The sequence below is a fragment of the Canis aureus genome, chromosome 28 (genome assembly GCF_053574225.1).
Source record: "Canis aureus isolate CA01 chromosome 28, VMU_Caureus_v.1.0, whole genome shotgun sequence".
Lineage (NCBI taxonomy): Eukaryota > Metazoa > Chordata > Mammalia > Carnivora > Canidae > Canis > Canis aureus.
In genome coordinates this window covers 2,000,127-2,020,236 of record NC_135638.1, presented here as the reverse complement: position 1 = coordinate 2,020,236, position 20,110 = coordinate 2,000,127, and the positions used below count along the sequence as shown (strand labels likewise).

The following is a 20,110-nucleotide window of genomic DNA, read 5'->3' as shown; positions in this document are numbered from 1 at the left end:
CGGTCAGGAGACGGGTTTAGGGGCTCAGCCTCGTCGTGCCGGTGGGGGGACTGGGCGGGGTGGGCACAGGACTAAGCAATCCCGCCCTGGCTCTGGGCACCCCCTGGGCCACGCCGTGGGCCCCACGTTAGGGCTTCCCCTCGCACGCGGGCAGGACGCGGGCAGGAGGGAGGCTCGGAGGGCTGGGAAGCCCCGAGTTGCCAGGGACCTGGTGACATCCCGGTAACTGACTGCCGTCGTGCCCCTCCAGGCTCAGCGCCGTCGAGGAGCAGCACGACACGCTCCCTGCCCGTCGCCCTCCGCTCGGTCTCCTCACCGCTCCTCTACCAGTGCGTCGGGCAACAGGCCGCCTGCGGAGAGAGGTTACTCGCTGTTTGCTTGGTGGAATGGTGGGCGCCAAAGGCGAGAAAAGCACTTGGGGGAAAAATCCAGTAAGGGTTTATTCATATTCAGATTTTTTTCCTTGTGGTTTTAGGGACATCGAAAAAAGTTTTTTACATGTAAGTGAATATTTACTAAAATAGCAGACTATTGATATCGGAATGAACCCAAGGAGAAGACAGAAGCTAAAACTAGAGTACACGCTCATCACTTGTGCATAGTGTCACTCGGGGTTAGCGAGGCGGGCCCAGATGCGGGCAGCGGCCCCCTTCACCGCACACGACCCGCCCACACCCCCCGTGGCCGCTCATCGCGGTGACGCCCGCCTGAGATTCGGTCTCTGGCTGGAGGAGACGATGTCCGCAGCCCCTCACGGGTCTCGCTGCCCGGCTCCGGGCTCTACCCTCTCCGAGGGCTGTAGGGGAAGGACGCGGCCGAGGGTGTCAGCGGCCGCTGCTCCTGCACCTGCTGACCGGTGGCCGCTACGTATCGGTGTGAAGCGCGGAAGGAGTGTCCCACGTACGAGGAGACGGGCCGGCCGGGCATGTGACGCCTTGCTCCCTTCCTTCCTAAGTGAAATGGCCCCGCGGCAGAAACAAGGAATTCAAAGCGTGAAAGCACGCGGTCTCCCCGTCCTCCTGGTCTTTGGGAATCCATCGTGTGGAGTCATTAGGGGGATTTCCGGCCGTCTCCAGGGGCGCGCTACTGCCCTGCACCTCGCCCCCGCGGGAGCAGGACAGCCGGGAGGGGGACAGCCGGGAGGACAGCAGGAGGAGGACAGCGGGAGGAGGACAGCCGGGAGCAGGACAGCCAGGAGGAGGACAGCCGGGAGGACAGCAGGAAGAGGACAGCGGGAGGAGGACAGCCGGGAGCAGGACAGCTGGGAGCAGGACAGCCGGGAGCAGGACAGCCGGGAGGACAGAGGGAAGAGGACAGCCGGGAGGACAGCGGGAGCAGGACAGCCAGGAGCAGAACAGCCGGGAGCAGGACAGCCGGGAGGACAGCAGGAGGAGGACAGCCGGGAGCAGGACAGCTGGGAGGACAGCAGGAGGAGGACAGCCAGGAGCAGAACAGCCGGGAGCAGGACAGCCGGGAGGACAGCAGGAGGAGGACAGCCGGGAGGAGGACAGCCGGGAGCAGGACAGCCGGGAGGACAGCAGGAGGAGGACAGCCGGGAGGACAGCCGGGAGGAGGACAGCCGGGAGCAGGACAGCCGGGAGGACAGCAGGAGGAGGACAGCCGGGAGGACAGCCGGGAGGAGGACAGCCGGGAGCAGGACAGCTGGGAGCAGGACAGCCAGGAGGAGGACAGCCGGGAGGACAGCAGGAGGAGGACAGCGGGAGGAGGACAGCCGGGAGCAGGACAGCCGGGAGGAGGACAGCCGGGAGGAGGACAGCCGGGAGGACAGCCGGGAGCAGAACAGCCGGGAGCAGGACAGCCGGGAGCAGGACAGCCGGGAGGAGGACAGCCGGGCGCCCGGCTCCGCGCCCTCAGTGCCTGCCGCACACCCAGCGGAGCTGAGGATCGGCCTGCAGGGCAGTCAGGGCTTCGGCAGTCCTCCAGCTACACTGGCAGGCATAGGCCCGGGCTCCCGGCTTCTTTACCAGCTTCGTTCTTAATTTCTGGAACTCCGGCATGTTGTTCCTAGTGATAAAGAATGGAGACTTTAGCACATTTGCTCTGGCTCTGGCTTTGCTCATTTAGTTCTGGCTTTGCTCAGAGCTGAAGGACTTAAAAAAAAAAAGTTCTCACTGCTTTGTTTTCCTATGTTGACAACAGCTGAGCACTACACAACCTCGTCCTCGCACCCGACACCAGGGGACGGGCTTCTGTGTTCTTCCCGATGCTGTTTCCTCGGGGTCCAGTACTTCTGCGTGGCCGTCCTCTAGGCCTGTTTACTAAAGCTGCCGCCACAGCACAACGAACTAAGAGGCTGCGTGAAGAACTATGGGGTGGTCCTACAGAGATGATACGAGAGGACTGGGAGGGATGCTGGTTCATCTCCCACCTCAGATCCTCACCTACACCTTATTCTAAAAGCCTGCAATATGGCCAGTGAGGGGCAGATGAGAGCATAAAGATAGGGCACCCCGGGGGGCTCAGCGGTTGAGCATCTGCCCTCGGCCCAGGGTGTGACCCCGGTGACCCGGGATCAAGTCCCGCGTCGGGCTCCCTGCATGGAGCCTGCTTCTCCCTCTGCCTGGGTCTCCGCCTCTCCCCCCCACCCCCCACTCTGTGTCTCTCATGGGTAAATAAATAAAATCTTTAAAAAAAGAGAGAGAATAAAGACAACAGGCTTCTGGTGCGTTACCTATAGCAATTCTTCACTTCTAGACAAAAAGTACCTGTTGCTTCTATTTGTTGAACTGATATTGTACCTTTCACTCGTTTCAATGATAGACTTATTTATCAGCCAGATATACTATTAGCCACAGAATAAATGTCTATCCTGCCTTAAACGTCAATAATGTGAAGATAATTAAATGAGTGGGCAGGACCATCATCACAAAAAACGAGAACCATCAGACCTGATGCTACTATAAATGAGACTACAGGGGTTCATTCAAGTTTCACGAACTGAAATTCATAATTTTCACGATAATCCATGTACTGAATTTACGTAACTGTTCTAGGACAGAAGAAAAGGGGAAAATTCAAAGTGAAATGCTGAAAAAACACAAAGCGAAATGATGAAATAAAGTATGCATATTAAAAAGAGACCCAAAGTGCTGTTACTTTTGAGGTCACTGCGACAGGAGGCAGGCTACAAGGTGCCCTCTGGTGGCCACTGGGCACCACACTCCGTGCTGTACAGAATCCAGGCATGATTTAGGTTTTGAACCTAACAAAACCTAAGAGATTTTCCAGGGCAACTGTTTGATTTCAGGAAACTGAGACTCTGACCACCTCAGCATTACAGTAATCTGGGGGGAGAAATGGATAAGCTAAGCTTTATCGGAAAGAAAAACACTCCACAAATGAAAACTAAACCTTCTTTATTCAATCTGCAATATATGGTGGCAAGTTTAACAGCTGACTGAATCCTTAATTAGAGATTTTATGAGTCGGGGAGTCATGGATAGCCAGAAAACCGATTAATGCACTTCAAATGTTTTTTAGGAAGCACGTATCTTAAAAGCTTAGAAAACTAATTTCCCATTAAGAGAATGATTTAGTAGGAAATGATTTAGTAGGAAAAATAAAAGCATTTCATTTAGCTATTTTTGCAGGATGATCAAGTTACAGCTTATACTACTTTTTGAAAATTGCAGAACTTACCAAAGCTAGGATACGCACTTCTGTCGTTTATAAGGACAAGCCAATGTGCAGACTGACAACACTAAAAATAAATGCCCCCCACCCCCGTCTGCCTTTTATCTTGCCTTCTTTGGTGACCACCCACTTGTGCTTTCCTTAGCTAGCACCACCCCCCACCCTCCTCAAGTGCTTCATCTTCTCTCCGCGCCTTCCTTTTAGCCCATCGCATCCTCATTCACACAGCCGGGCCACTGGATGTGAAAATCTTCCACTTCCTAGCTTTCCCCCCAAACACCTCACTCTTTTCCCTCCCTCCGCCCAGGCACCGAGGGCTCAGCACAGCACTGATGTGATATGCATCCTATTATTCTATGCTCGTCGTATAAAAATTGATGGTTCCCACTGGTGACACGGGGGGATTACTGACCACTCATTACAGTAACCAGAAGTTAGGACAGAAAGACGATGGAGAGGAGTCAGAAATGGCAAAACAGACCTGAAATCAAAAGCTAACCTTTCCAACTCTGGGATTAAATGTGGGCTAACCTGACCTGGGTGTTTGGGACTGCATTAGGCTTCATTTGGGCTGGGAAATGTGAAACCTTGCAAGCTGTAATTTTTCCATGAATTTGTATATTTGAATTTTTCTGTATGTGTGGGAGAGGTCTCAAAGTTTTCACGGGATTTTTCAAAGTGGTTTGATGTGAAAGAGTTTTAAAAAACGATTCGTGGAGACTCCTGTGGATTTACAAGAGAACGGCTCCCAGACGAGGTGTGGAACACAGACTCTCACCTTTTTCTTTATGCTTCTAGAAAGAGATGCAATATATTCTGATTGCTTGTATTAGAAAATATAATTCTTGTTTAGGCCTAGGTCTGGGCAATGGGGGGGGGGGTTTAAAATGCATGATTTATACACTTCATTAATTTTTAGCTCTTCTTTTTTTTTTTGAAAATGTGAAGCATAATTTATAGCCTATTTTTACTTGTTTATTTACTTATGTATTTGTTTGTTTGTTAAGCAGGCTCCACGCCCAGCACAGAGCCCAACGCAGGGCTTGAACTCATGACCTCGAGATCAAGACCTGAGCTGAAATTAAGAGTCGGATGCTTAATTGACTGAGCCATCCGGGTGCCCCATATATGATGTACAATTCAGATTCATTTTTAAAACTTACAACATCTTAAAATTGGGTATGGAGTAAGTGTATAAGAATGTATAAACTGCAAAAATACCAGTAAGACACTATCCTGGGGATCCCTGGGTGGCCCAGCGGTTTAGCGCCTGCCTTTGGCCCAGGGCATGATCCTGGAGACCCGGGATCGAGTCCCACATCAGGCTCCCTGCATGGAGCCTGCTTCTCCCTCTGCCTGTGTCTCTGCCTCTCTCTCTCTATGTCTATCATAAATAAATAAAAATAAATCTTAAAAAAAAAAAAAGACACTATACTGACCACAAGGAGGGAGGCAGACACGTACCAACCCGAGATTTTCAATCTTGTATTCCAGTGAGTGCTAGAAGCGGTACAGAGTGCCCTGGACACATGTGATGAATTCACTCCCAAGTTGACAGAGTGGTGAGGGGATCATGGAAGATGTGCAGTGAACTGTACGCCCTGAGGGACAGGCCAGGTCTTAGGTTACTAAAGGGTGGGGTGGTGGGAAGGTGTCCTTTCCCAGTGCAAGGGAAGAGCTTGCACTGTCACAGGGAGTGGCAGTACTGGGTACTCTGACGCAGCTGGACTCTTGTGAAGGCAAAAAGTAAACTGTGCAAGGGCAAGCTGGGTGACAGACAGATGGGGGCTGGACAGTGAAGGGTCCTGGGTGCTGTCCTAAGGAACCCGGACACGATTCTGTAAGGGGAAGAATTTAGGGCGGGAGCATGGCACGCTCAGGGTTATGCATTTGTGCTCAGCAAGAGAAGGGTGGCCTGAAAGAAGTGACTGTAGGCAGAAGAGCTGTGAGAAGGCTGTCACAATACTCCCGTCTGGAAGTCACCCCCCCCACCCACCGAGGCTGACAGCAGACAGATGGAGCGGAGGAGATGAGGGAGGTATGCAGGTGGGGGCCATCGTCCTGCCAAGCCCGTCGAGAGACGGTATAGCAAAATACAAAGTATACGCGGTACATTTTTTCCACGGGGTGAAGTTCTTTGTACACATACCTGAAAAACAGATAATCGCACGACTGGTCCCACATATAGTCGTTGTAGCTGACTACCCTGAAATCACACGCTACACAACGCAGGCGGTCACAGGCTCTGCTCAGAGGAAAAGAACAGTATGTTAAAGATTAGCAGCTGTCTAAATATGAAAATATGAAATTATTCATAGGATACACCACATACTACAGGTTACCGAGTAAACAACAGAGCAGTAAACATTAATGTTTTATGAAAGGACGGATTATGCATCTTTCAGGTAAAAGTCCTCAGGTTAAATTTCTGTGCAAAGCTATTTTACTAAGCTCTAAGCTCTCATGCACCGATATATTTGTTATATATATTTTATGTACATTTTCTATACATGCATGTGCGCACCTGCATATTGTACAGATACAGAACAAAAGGGATGTGCACATCTTTTAGTTCAGTGGTTTTCAAATTGGGTCTGAGGGAGATCTCCACTTAAGGCACTTAAATTGCTTCCCTTCCCACGGAAATTTTCAGGGGTGCCTCTATCACACACAGAGAGAGAGAAAGTGGGTGCGTGAGTGAGTGAGCATGCGCCTGCACATATGCACACGTAGACGGGGAGGGGGGCAGAAAAATCTTCCAGCAGACTCCCCACTGAGCACCGAGCCTGATGTGGGGCTCTGCTGCACAACCCATGAGATCTTGACCTGAGCTGAAACCAAGAGTCAGATGCTGAACCGACGGAGCAACTCAGGCCCTTCGATAAGAGGTTTGAACGTACCAAAAACAAAGCGAAAAGACCAGTGACAGAGTGGGAGAAAATGTTTTCAACACACAGTCAAATACTCATACTATACACCAAGAGTGCTTACAAATGAGAACAAAACTTAAAATATATTCAATTGCTCTAATACAGGCATCACGGAATAGCCGTTAAGAGCACAGACTGTGCAGACCGACTGCCTAGGTTCAGATGTGATTCCACTATTTACTAGCTGTGTAACTATAGTCAGGTAACTTCTTTGTGACTCAGTTTCCCCATCTGTAAAATTATATGCCTCATAGAATTCTTCTGAGGATCTAATGAGTTGACACTGGTAAGGTGCTTATAACCGTGCCTGCCACACTGGTTATTAAATGGTCAAAATATAATGAAAATTTAAAGCAACCATAAAATAAATGTTTTAACCAATTAAGTCAACAAAAATTAGCACTCTCAGACATTCCTGGTGGCTATGTGAATTCCTATAACCTTTTGGGAAAAACCTTAGGTTAGCACTATTTTGAAATTAAAATAATCCCTAGCTGTTGCTCCAGCAACCCCATTTTTTTTGGAACCTATTACATATAAAGAAAAACATCAGTCTAGAAGCCTTTATCTCAAGAATTTTTACTGCACTGCAGAATTGCTGAAGTGGCAAAAAACCAGGATGTCACTTGGATACCTATTAAAAAGGGAAAAGACTGAATAATATGCAGTCTGTTTATGCTACGGATTATTAGACAGCTGGTAAAGAGAATTAGATTCATCTAGTGACTTAGAGGGATGTCCGAAGCAAGGTACCCAGCCAGCATATATAGCATAAGCCTATTTTTATAAAAACAACCAAAAAAATTTCCTGTACAGGTGTTTGTAAGTTTGTGAGAACATGGAGGCAAATGTGGAAGGTTATATACTATGCAGCCAACACTGGCTACCTCAGGGGTAGTGGGAAAGGAGAAGAGAAAACATTATTATCTTTCTCTTTATTCATTCTCAAATTTAATTTTTAAGAAATAAGCATTCAATTCTTCAATAAAAACATAACTAAAACACCCCATCATGAGAACTTTTTTCACTTATTTCCCTCTAACATTCAGATATGGTTAACTTCAAAATTGCAATTATTTTTTGGCCTGAAGAGTTCTTTGAAAACAGATGCTTTTTATTTTAAAAATCATTATTAAAAATAACTAAACACTCAAAATCTATACAAATTTCATAAACAACTCCATATTTTATCTCAGACTCAGCAATTTATAGAGTTGTATTTGTACATATGGAAATCCAACACAATTACATTTGTACACATTTGAACTTGGATTTTGAATGCACGACTCAGGAAATGCAAAATGATGGTTCCCAAAGCTGCCGTAACTTGCTTTCTTATGCATATGTAGTTTATTACATGATTGCACAGAGTGTTAACTTTAATGCCTTAATACATATGTGCAATTTGGCTAAATTACTGCTGGTGTGGGAACTATAATTTCGAATTTCCTGATGTTTTGTATGTGTAAAATCTCAACCATAATGTTAAATACAGCTTTTTAATTTAATTTAAAATTTAGTAGTTTATTCAAATCTAGTCACACTACTACATTTTCCTACAAACACTGCCCTGTGAGAAAAATAAAACTAACTTGCAGCTAAGAAATCATTCTGCTGCTACGATTCACTCTATTAGATCATAATTAGTAGCAGTGCGTGGAATAATCCAGTCTTACAAGTAGTTCAAAACAGCAGAGTAAAATTCGATATGGCTTGAAAGTAACACCTTGATTTTATCTATACCTTATTAATGCCACCACGCTTCCTGCTACTACCTACTACCCTTTCTCCTTCCCCCCAACTGCGTAAAGGACTCAAGGCCTCACACCCTAAAATCATTCAGCAGCACTCCCAAACCAGAGCTTTACCTAGAAATCAAACAAATAAAACACATAGAAAATAGGCAGAACAGACTCCATTTCCTTTATGCCCTGGGCATGGAAGTCAGTGCTCATATTCAGGGCTTAAATATATTTCTCTCCCGTACCTACCTAACAAGAGGATATCTAAAAAAGGGCACGATTCTAGTGAAAGGGAAGTTGTCAGGATTCTTCCAAAATGTGGAGGGAGAGCAAATACGAAGGTGGCACCAACAGCGTTGTCCTTTTGTCCAGTTAATACACACAATCTTTACCATTTTTAAGGTGTTCATGATGGGAATGCCCCCAATAGTCTGGGGTGTCCGTCCCCTCCTGTCCGGTCTACACAGTGGTCTAAGAAGCCTCGCCGTCTGGACAGCTGGGAAAAACAGCAGCCACAACAGCAGAAACAGCTGAGCTTCTCCCCTCTTGCAAACACCACGCGGCCATGTTAACTGGTATACTGGGAAGGTCGGGGGACCAGGAACAAGTTGCCTATTTGAGACCTAGGTTTGAGATAATTTACGCGACCTCGGGAAGGCACATTACTTGGAAGTCGTTCTTGACAACATTCTCTTTTACTTCCCGTAGCCATTTAAACCCATTTAAAGCCATTCTATGTTCTAAATGGTGCAAACATGACACCTTTTCCCTACAGCCACTGTCACTACTCAGGTCACAGCTACCGTCGTGGTCTCTTTGCTGGAGCTCTCTAACTACTGCCTGCTGACTCCTCTCCTGTCTTGCCCCTCCAAATTCCAATCCATTTTCCATTCAGCAGCCAAAATGACTTTTCTCAGAAACACATACAGGATTGCCATCCCAACTGCCAAAAACAACCCCCCCCAAACGACCAACGGCTTCCTCTGCATATGACATACGTTTTCTGAGGTCCTCCAGAGGACTACAGGACCCCAAACGAAACGTCCCTCGACTACCTCTGCAGCCCCATCAAGAGCCATTCTTCCCCCCACCGGCTGTGCTCCAGTTCACCTGGCTGCCCTCCGCTACTCCAGCTCAGGGATCATCTAACACTGCGTGCCCCCTGGCTCTCATGATTTCCCCTCTTTGCTAATTCATTTTTCATCCTGCACTCTGATGAAATGTTCTTTGCTTGGGAAAGCATTCCCTAACCCTTCATATTTGGGGGGGGGTGGTAATTATCTACGCTTATCATACCCTGCACTTTCCCTTCACGTTATGTATGATGTAGGACCCAGCAAGCAGGTGGTTAATTAATATGTGTTCAATGAATTTAACACCAGTGTCTCGATTTCCTCATTTCTAAAATGGGGTTAAAAAGTCTTGCTCTATTTGCTTCTTGCTTCCCCCCCCCCCCGTGGAGCTGAATTAATAAGCATATATAAAAATGTGCTCCAGACAGCAGAAAGTATTTCACACATAAAATGTTTTATGTGCACGTGAACTGGTATATGCTTCTCTTTCTGTGGGTGCAGATCAGTGTTAGGAAGAGGTTGGATGATGAGGGTATCTTTGTAATGGTGACGGAGAAGAGACCCATGAATATATACATTTACCTATGTATACATGTGCAAACAGTACGTGTTTTTTCGTCCTGTAGCTGTGCACAAAGTAGGAAGGGGTTTGATGGATCAAATTGGCAAATGCTCATGGATCAGTATTACGTGCTAGGATCATGTAAAATAGGCCATTATGTTGTCTACTTAATTTCCATCTGGAGTGAGACGCTTCTATGCTAGAACCCATTCAAAGTACATGTAAGAAAGTACTACATAAAAGAAAATCTTCATGAAATATTTGCTCTTTGAAAGTCAACCAGAATGGACCATCTTAGAGGCCATTTTTTATCTTTTTAATTTTTGAGAGAGGGACTGAGAGAGAGTGTGTGCCTGTGTGTGGGGCGGGGCAGAGGGAGGAGAGCTCTTAAGCAGGCTCCATGCTGGGCAAGGATGCCCAACGCAGGCCTCGATCGGTCTTGATCGGTCTCACTGACCCTGAGATCATGACCTGAGCCAAACCAAGAGTCGGACGCTTAATGGACGGAGCCACCCAGGCGCCCCGAGAGAGACAGAATCAATTTCTGACATCCTACCTCTGTGAAGTATTTGTTCCAATGCCACACGGGGCAGTGCTCCCACCAAGGTACACTGGGCTGCAACTAGACAGTTCAGCAGACGGAAGAAAAAAATTACGACAAAAAAAAAATATGAGAAGTTAATTTGACCTCATTGACTCTATATTCTTATAATCAAACTGTATATTTTTCCAAGCAGGCCAATTATTTCAAAGGAGGGCCATTTACTCCAGGATCACTGCATTATTGGATATAACCTGTACATTCAGAACACTCAAGAAGTTAACATGAGTCACAGAAAAATGTGTTTGCCAAATAATACAAGGGACAAAGTAAACACTGAAGAATATAACAGAACGTTAATTTTAAGAAACTGTTCACAGTTTTTTTTTTCATGGCAGAAAATTATTTACAATAGCAATAATCTTCCATTCAAGTTCTACACCAAGGGATCACAGGCCGTAAGGACAGGGAAGATACTGCTATCGGTCTTTCTCCTGAAAGCCAGCCAGTGCTTTGTTGTTCAACGTCACTGTTGTTCAAACGGTAAATTTACTAGACTTTGCTTAGCGTTTGCTCACTAGCGTGTGTGATTCACTAAAGCAATCTCAACTTACCTCTTACCAAGGCTTTGAGTGGAAGCTCTGACAGATGGGTTACCTGAAGATTTAGATTTTAATTTCTGTTAAAAAAACAAAACAAAACAATAAAAGGCCAAGGGTAACTTATGGAGAATTCTAACATGAAAATATTCTTTATTTTATAACGAGAATACTTTGCAAATGGCTTCAATAAAGATTTTGTATGATTTTAAAGTTTCTGAAATAAAAGAAACAATGATCAAGACCTTTTAAAGGCAAAAGGGAAGTAGACCTCCCCGAGGAATTTATAAATTACTCCACTAGCTTTTAGTCTAGGAAACTGATATATTGCCGTTATTAGCATGCAAAGATTTAGAGTCACTTTATAACTCTTCAGTTAATACTAAGTCCAGTGATTTAATATGAAGGATCTGCTATTTAAAACTTCATCCTGGAAAAATTCAATTGAGGAGGGGGAAAAAAAAAAACAACCTAACTCAGACTCATTTTTAAAGGCTGTGAAGGGTACTCACCTGAACTAAAAATAAACTAACCAAACTCCTGGGTAACTTCAGGAATATTAATTTTGATCAAATGGAATGGTATCAAGCAATAGACATTCAAGGGAAATTGGAGAACTACCTAGGCGCAAGCATACAGTAGTTCCTATATGGTTACATAACACCATCATCATCAGGAAGCATTTATTAAGTGTTAACTGGTATATGGTACCAAACAACATAAACCAACCGCATACTAGGACCACCGCCAAGGAAAGGAAGGAAGTTGGAGAAAAGGCAATTTAAACTATGCAGAGACATGCCTTCATTTTACCTAGTAGGTGAAGAAATTTAATGGAGGCAAAAATATTTCATTTTACTATTTCGCTTAACCTTTTTATTTGATGTTAAACAGACCTGGAAAAATTTTTGGTGTATGTCTGAGAAATAATAACGTGCGTGAGTCTTTTTATTTGGGGAGACACGTTCCATGTACCATCCAGGCTCACACGTGGTGGCAGTTGTTCTGGGGCTTTCAGACACTCAACAGAAGGGGTGAGGCGGGGGGAGGAAGCGGTACTCCCAGAGGCACGATCCCGTCTGGATGGTGGGACGGACCCCTCTTTTCCTCACCCCGTCTGTGTTTCCCACAGACCCGCTCTCCTCCAGAAGTTTATTTGGGTTGTTTACCCCCTTGCAGTCTGGAGAACGGGATATAATAACTAAAAGAAGGGAGCGCTCAGAACAAGCGCATGGAAGTTTACCTCTTCGTGACTGTACGAATTATTATTTCAAATTAGTGTATCTTAAAGTCAAGGCAGAGAAATTCTTCCCTCTCCTCAAAGTATTCCTCTTCTTCCTTCTCCTCACATACAGACATACACACCGAATTGTTCAGATGATCCATGAATAACAAGAACGCCTCTGGTCTTTTCTACTATGAAATCAGCGTTGCTATTCAAGAGCATTTATGATGCATGCTTGTTTGCAGAGTATTCAACAGCCTTACTACTGTGTTGACACGTTAATCACCTAGGTCATCATTCAGCTTATTAATTTACCACCTGCTTATGAACTGAAAATGCTAAATTTAGAGAAATAAAGATCTTAAGCTATTAGTCATCTGATTTTTAGTCTGGCTGACAAAAATAAAAGTGGCTCACACCCGTGTACTTACCACCACCACCGACTAGGGATTTTTAGTCTATCGTGCTTTAATCTGCCCCCTTTAAAAGAACCTCTTTGATATTCTATTTATTTCTTAGATTTTCTTTTTTCTTTGTGGTCTCTGTAACTTCAACTTCCATTTGGTGTCCGGTGAAAATCTCACAAGTATATTTTATACCCACCACACTGGTAAAAATTAAAGTATACAGCTTCTCATCCACTGCTGGTGAGAAGGATAGAAATGATATAATCATTTTGGAAAACATTTTGGCAAAGGGTAGAAAAGTTGAAGGGTAAGCACACCTTATGACCTAGCAATTCCTTCCTTAGGTTTGTACATCCTAGAGAAACTCCTGTATGTGGGGAAAAGGTGGAGATATCCGATGCAACACCAGTTTTTAAAAGCAACAACTGGAAACAATCTAGATGTCTATCACCAGGGAAGTGGATAAACAAACTGCGGCAGACATCATTTCAAATGGTTTACGATTATATAAGTACAATTAAAATATTAAGGTATCGATGGAAAGGACAGATTACCTCTGGGAAGGAAGGCAGCAGAGTAGGATTTGGAGAGTACTTTTTAATTTTTACAATTTTTATATTATTATTTTTTAATGGAGAGTACTTAAACTAGATCTATAATTTTTATTTCTTTAGAAGAAAAATCCAAATATGACAAGACATTGAGGTATGTTCACTATGGGTGGTAAATATACAGCTGGCTATTATACTGTTTTATGAGCTTTTTATACAGCTGATATGTACAAAAGCACTTAAAGACATGAAAATGTTAACAATTTACCCACTGGGTCATGGGATAACAGCAATGACGCTGCATTTGAGATACTAAACACATTTCTATAATAAAAGCTGTTTTTGGTCTTTTAAAAAATGTTCTTAGAATATAGAATTAAAGTAACCAACTTTACCCGTGAGCTGTCTCCTCTAAATAGCTTTTTAAATTTTTCATTCTTGCTGAGAAATGAACAGCAAAACATATTAATGAGAGTTTTTAATATTTTATTTCTTCTACAACTCTTAAGTGGAATAATTGCCTTAAAATAATTGTATTTTTCAGAACTCAAAGGACTACAGATACTTGTGCATGCTAAACATTTTCAGACTATTCTAAACATGTCTTGAAATAATGAAAGAATTACTGCACATTTATAATACTTAACTTACAACGGGTTTTTTGTCCAAGTTGGGTTCTTCAAATATTTCATTAATAAGACTGTCAAGATCATCTTCTTTCTCAAATGTTTCTGCTGATCTGAAAAGAAAACAGATGAAGTTTAAGTACAGATAAAGTCAGTATCAGAAGAATTTTTGTTTAAATAGTTTATTTCTACAGTTGATAACAGAAGGATAAATGTGATGCTAATTATTTTTTTTCCCTCTATGGACGTAGTTGAAGATTGTTGAGACAAAGATGTAGTTTATCAGGTAAAAAAATTCACATTCGTACTTTACTATCTTCACACTTAAGACATTTAAAGCTCCGCATTATATTTAAGAGAAAGCTGAGCATGCACTTTTCTAAATTACACCAACCACTTATTTAAGGAATATAAAATATATACAATTATAAGTAGAGCCTGAGAATTATAAACAAAGATAATTTTAATGAGTCTAATTTTTTCCCTAAAAGTTCCATTGTAAGTTAAATAACCATATCCCTTCGCTACAGGAGCTGAAGGTTATATAATCAAAACGATCACTATATATATATAAAAGAGCACTATTCGCTTGACAGAGCATCTCCACTACCTTTCCACCTTGCGCAGGGAAAGCCAGCGCGGGATTACTGGTACCAACTGTTACTGCACAAAACCTCTATTTAACAGCTAACATTTACTGAATACTCACAATATAGATGAAGAAGCAGGGACTGAGAGTTTCAGAAACTCACTCAAGGTCATACGCCCAGTGGGAGGAGAGGCTTGGAATTGAATCTAGGGCAGCCTGGCACCTAACACTAAACAAGGTCAACTCTTTTCAGAGCTTGTATGTCACAGATGCTTCACATCAGCTTTATAACTTCATTAGACCATAAAGATTCTTGTTTTAGAAGACAAGCTTTTTAGCCAGACTCTAACTTTAGAAACGTATTCACTCTGAAAATCCTTAACCTCAGGATCATAGGCTGTAGTTACTGCTTAGAGTCTAACCGGGCGGTGCTGCCCGTGCCCTACGTTGGTTCCCTCTGTCTCTAGGTGTTGCCTCTTTAAACTATTTAACCTCTCTGAACCTCAGGTTTCTTATCTGTAAAAAGGAGGTCTAGAGAACTATTTAAAACTTCTTCCAGGTGTAATAGCCTGTCTCCGGACTCGATATTCCTCAACGATAGTGAAATTCTTCCCTCAAAGGTCAATACTGCCCACATCACTGAATTCAATGGCCCTTTTCAGTTCCAATCCTCTTTTAATCTTCCAGAAACACCTGACCTGTTGGGTACCAATTCCTTCAATTCCTTCTAGGAGAGCAGGCTGCTAAGTTGTCCTCTTGAAATTCTCTCCTCCTTTAGTTTGCACAACATACTCTTTGGGCTCTCCTCCCTCACGCAGTTTCACGATTTCGAGAATCAGATACACTCAAACTTTATCAAACCTATGAACACTATTAGAGATCCAAACTTACATAATATTCTGGTCTGTTATACAATCTCATGATGCATACAACTGCCTATGCTTTAAGGTAGAAGTGAATAAAAAAAAAAAGAAGAATGCCATCATTTCAGTGAGAACTCATACAACAAATTTTAAAGGACTGTATAATACTCTTGTCTGTTGATGCTATAACACAATAATCTTTTTCTTTTTTAAAGTTTGTTTATTTTTTAGTAATCTCGTCACCTACTGTGGGGCTCAAACTCACGACCTTGAGACCAAGAGTCACATGCTTTTCCAACTAAGCCCGCCAGGTGTCCTTATAATACAATAATCTTAATCAAAGGTTAATAAACATTTATTAGTTCCCCCCAACTTTATTCTTACATTATAATCTTGATTAAAGATATGGTTTTTATCAAAAATAAAAGGTATACTCTATGTAAAAAGGTACAAACAGTTGAAAGTCACAATTAAATATGAAAGGTATATATAAGAGCTTAAATCTAGATTTACAATATTCTGGCAGACTTGGAAATATGACCTTGGGCAAGTAACTCTTCTACTAAGTCTTAGTTTGGTCAGTGAAAGGTGGATAATAGTATTATTCACCTCATAGGGTTGGGGAGAGTAAATGAAACAACACATACAAAGCAGTTAGCATATAGAAAGGACTCAATAAATGTTGGCTATTATTTGTAGCTATTATCTAGGAGGCTATATTATCTACAAATATTCCCATCTGTATCATCCTGAAACACTTTAGTCCTATTGCAGTTCAACCTATAGCAGTTTTTTTTTTTTTTTTAACTAATCATGCACCCCTCTTGATCACTGTGAGCACTTCAACAACTCGTGAATGTTTCGGACCACTTGCACTAGCAGTTGTTCTTGCTATCCAGATGCAGCATGCTCATTTATTTTATTATTTGCAGGCCTATAATTTTAAGAGGAAACTTCAGTATTTTACTTCCTAACAGGGAGGGAAGAGATACTGGCTACCTCGCCATACAATTGGCAGGTAGTCTCTTGTTATTATAATAAATTCATAATATAAATCGGTTTCTAATTTTTAAATACCAATTTTAGTTCAGGATAAAATTTTTATGTTTGAGATTACATACCCGATAGGGACTGTATTCCGGTATTAGATTTAGGGCTTTTGCTGCTGTTTTTTGCATGATTTACCTTTATAACTACATTACCAAATGAACAACAACAGTACTGGTCTGCTACAACATTTATAAACGTGTTACTGGTGTTACTGAGCAATCTGATGTGGTGAGGTGGGACAGGAGGCTAGAAACATTGTGGATGGATGTTAGCAGTGCAGTAACGGGCTACGGAGAGGCATAAAGGGGCCTGCTCTTGAAAAGCATCCACCTTGGCAGCCCTTCCCATTTTGGGCCTCCTGCTCTGAGACATCCCATCCCTGGGCACCCCAGTTCTCCTAAGATGAAGGCTCTTTGATAAATTCTCTCCATCCGCCTAAGGAATGAATAAAAAGAAAAGAAATCGCAGAGTAACACGGTGGTGGGATGACGATGGCATATGTACCAGGAGTGAGTACAGAGACCTCCAGCACAGGGACAGTCACGGACAAATTAAGGAGGGTGATATTTGCATAAACGTTCAGTCCAGGAAGCCTCTGACCCTTCAAAGTCAGTCCCTTTAGTTGGGTCTACACTTGATTTTTACAACGCTGCCCAGTACACAACTCATTTTTAGAACCTGTTCCTGAACTTTAGCACCTTCTCAATGTTTTTATCTTCCAGGGGTCAATTTTTATAAACAAATGCCATGAGAGGCCACGTGTGATAAAGCCCGCACCATCGCTGCCGGGTAAATACGTGCGGGCAACCATGCACACACCACCTAGACCACACCAAACCACAGATGCACGCACATATTGACAGGGAGGGCTTTCTTGGGCTGTTCCAAAGCTGCCTCTGTGTGATTTCAAACATTTCCAACACGGTTACGGCCGAGGCTCCCAACTCATCACTTTGAAGGACAATATTTATTCTGACGCCAAGAATTCTGACCTTTTGGGATGGAGGAGAAAATGAGAGGGAAAAGGAAGCCTTATTACTTTATGATTTTATCAAAGAGATGGACAGATGTGCTAGGTAGTTTTTTGGGTCAAAACCCAGAATACTTAGGAAATCTCCTCAAATTTCAATTTGGATGCCTGAGGGCTCCTGGGACCTTACCTGGGGGTCACGGGGAGAAGGTAGGTGGTTGGATTAATATGGTGTGCATAATAATTAGCTATTTATCATCAACTGAATCTCATTGAATTCTCTGAGTTAAAAAAAAGCCAACAACACAGCTAACGACCCAATAGAAGGGAAACGTTTTCTCCACTAACAGGCCCAAGGATCATTCAGCCTGGGGGGCAGGGGGGAACCCAACGAGGCTAGAGGCCGACAGTGCGGGTCAGAGCGAGGTCCCCGGGGTGCCCCGGGGTGGGGGCGGGGCGAGCTCCTGGGGGCCCGGGGAGGGCGAGGCCGCACCTCTGCCCCCACCACCTCGGGGTCCCCGGGGTGACACGGGCGAGCTCCTGGGCCAGGGCTGCCGCAGGGGGAGGCGATGCCCCGGCCTCCTGTTGGGGCGCATAGGGCTCCACGTCCCGGGGGCGGGGCTGGGATCGGGCTGGGATCCGGGCTGGGATCAGGGCTGGTGATCGGGGCTGGGATCCGGGCTGGGATCAGGGCTGGTGATCGGGGCTGGTGATCGGGGCTGGGACCGGGGCTGGGATCCGGGGCTGGGATCCGGGGCTGGGATCGGGGTTGGGATCGGGGCTGGGGATCGAGGCTGGGACCGGGGCTGGGACCGGGGGCTGGGATCGGGGCTGAAGATCGGGGGCTGGGATCGGAGCCTGGATCGGGGCTGGCATCCGGGGCTGGGATCGGAGCTGGGGATCGAGGCTGGGACCGGGGCTGGGATCCGGGGCTGGGATCGGGGCCTGGATCGGGGCTGGGATCGGGGCTGGACCGGGGCTGGGGATCGAGGCTGGGGATCGAGGCTGGGATCCGGGGCTGGGATCGGGGCTGGGATCCGGGGCTGGGATCCGGGGCTGGGATTGGGGCTGGGATCGGGGCTGGGACCGGGGCTGGGGATCGAGGCTGGGGATCGAGGCTGGGACCGGGGCTGGGATCGGGGCTGGGGATCCGGGCTGGGATTGGGGCCTGGATCGGGCTGGGATCGGGGCTGGGATCGGGGCTGGGACCGGGGCTGGGATCCGGGGCTGGGATCCGGGGCTGGGATTGGGGCCTGGATCGGGCTGGGATCGGGGCTGGGATCGGGGCTGGGACCGGGGCTGGGGATCGAGGCTGGGGATCGAGGCTGGGACCGGGGCTGGGATCGGGGCTGGGGATCGGGGCTGGGATCGGGGCTGAGGATCTGGGGCTGGGATTGGGGCTGGGACCGGGGCTGGGATCGGGGCTGGGGATCGGGGCTGGGGATCGGGGCTGGGGATCGGGGCTGGAGATCGAGGCTGGGACCGGGGCTGGGGACCGGGCCCGGGACCGGGGATCGAGGCTGGGACCGGGGCTGGGATCCGGGGCTGGGATCGGGGCCTGGATCGGGGCTGGACCGGGGCTGGGGATCGAGGCTGGGGATCGAGGCTGGGACCGGGGCTGGGATCTGGGGCTGGGATCGGGGCTGGGATCCGGGGCTGGGATCGGGGCTGGGACCGGGGCTGGGACCGGGGCTGGGGATCGAGGCTGGGGATCGAGGCTGGGACCGGGGCTGGGATCGGGGCTGGGGATCGGGGCTGGGACCGGGGCTGGGGATCGAGGCTGGGGATCGAGGCTGGGACCGGGGTTGGGATCGGGGCTGGGGATCGGGGCTGGGATCGGGGCTGAGGATCTGGGGCTGGGATCGGGGCTGGGACCGGGGCTGGGATCGGGGCTGGGATCAGGACTAGGGACCGGGGGCTGGGACCGGGGCTGGGACCGGGGCTGAGGACCGGGCCCGGGCCCGGGGTTGGGACCGGGGCCGGGACCGGGGCTGGGACCGGGGCTGGGATCAGGACTAGGACCGGGGGCTGGGACCGGGGCTGGGACCGGGGGCTGGGACCGGGGCTGGGACCGGGCCCGAGCGCGGGCGGGCGGGCAGTGGGCCGGGGCGTGGAGCGGGCGCTACGAGGCCGGCCGCCCCCTCCCGCCTGTTAACCTGAGGGTCTCCTCCGCCGCGGCCCGGTCCCGCTCGGTGCCGAGGACGCCGCCGCCGCAGCCTCGGGGCCGCCCGGCCGCGCCCCGCCTCAGGGGGCCTGGTCGGCAAAACTTGGACTCGACCTCGTCCAGGAGCTCGTCCAGGCCCTCCGCCATCTTGGACCGTGACGTCTTCCCCCTTCGCGTCGCGGCGACGCCGGGCGGTTTCCAGGGGCAACGCGAGGCTACGCCGAGCGCACCCCGCCCCTCCCCCCCCCCCCCCCCCCCCCCGCTCCGCGCCCGCGCATGCGCTCTCGGTGCCAGGGCGGCCCGGGCGTGCGAGGTGTCGGGGAGCTCGCGCGGCGGGGGGCGCGGGGCGCGGGGGGCGCGGGGGGCGCGCGGGGCGTCCCCGGGGCGCGGGGCCCGAGCTGTCCGCTGCTGCGGGAGCCCGCGGCGCTGTGCTTCCCCGCGCTGCAGGCCGCCGAGCTGCGCCCGGTCTCCCCCTCCCGGACCCAGGTCGTAACCGCAGTCCCGGGCTCCGGGCCTCCCTGGCGCGCTGCTCCTGCGGCCCCGCGGGGGTTCCCGGGCTGCGTC

At 47.3% G+C, this 20,110-nt stretch overlaps 1 protein-coding gene across 4 annotated transcripts; it reads right to left on the bottom strand.

Moving 5' to 3' along the window:
• Window positions 1-415: 415 nt before the first annotated feature.
• Window positions 416-19,728, bottom strand: CFAP418 (cilia and flagella associated protein 418). Of its 4 annotated transcripts, XR_013366885.1 has the most exons (7): window positions 19,539-19,722; window positions 13,936-14,023; window positions 11,117-11,181; window positions 10,518-10,583; window positions 5,804-5,899; window positions 1,787-2,025; window positions 416-1,641 (listed from the first exon to the last, which is right to left on the bottom strand). XR_013366885.1 is itself a non-coding variant. In XM_077876188.1 (6 exons), the coding sequence occupies exons 1-6, from the start codon at window positions 19,691-19,693 to the stop codon at window positions 1,872-1,874; spliced, it is 624 nt and encodes a 207-aa protein (XP_077732314.1). In that variant the 5' UTR covers window positions 19,694-19,722; the 3' UTR covers window positions 416-1,871. The 4 variants fall into 4 exon arrangements, 3 of the variants coding, with proteins under 3 accessions (XP_077732314.1, XP_077732316.1, XP_077732315.1); XM_077876188.1 differs by having other exon boundaries at window positions 416-2,025; XM_077876190.1 differs by lacking the exons at window positions 416-1,641; window positions 1,787-2,025 and adding an exon at window positions 4,536-5,255 and having other exon boundaries at window positions 19,539-19,727.
• Between the last annotated feature and the right edge of the window lie 382 nt (window positions 19,729-20,110).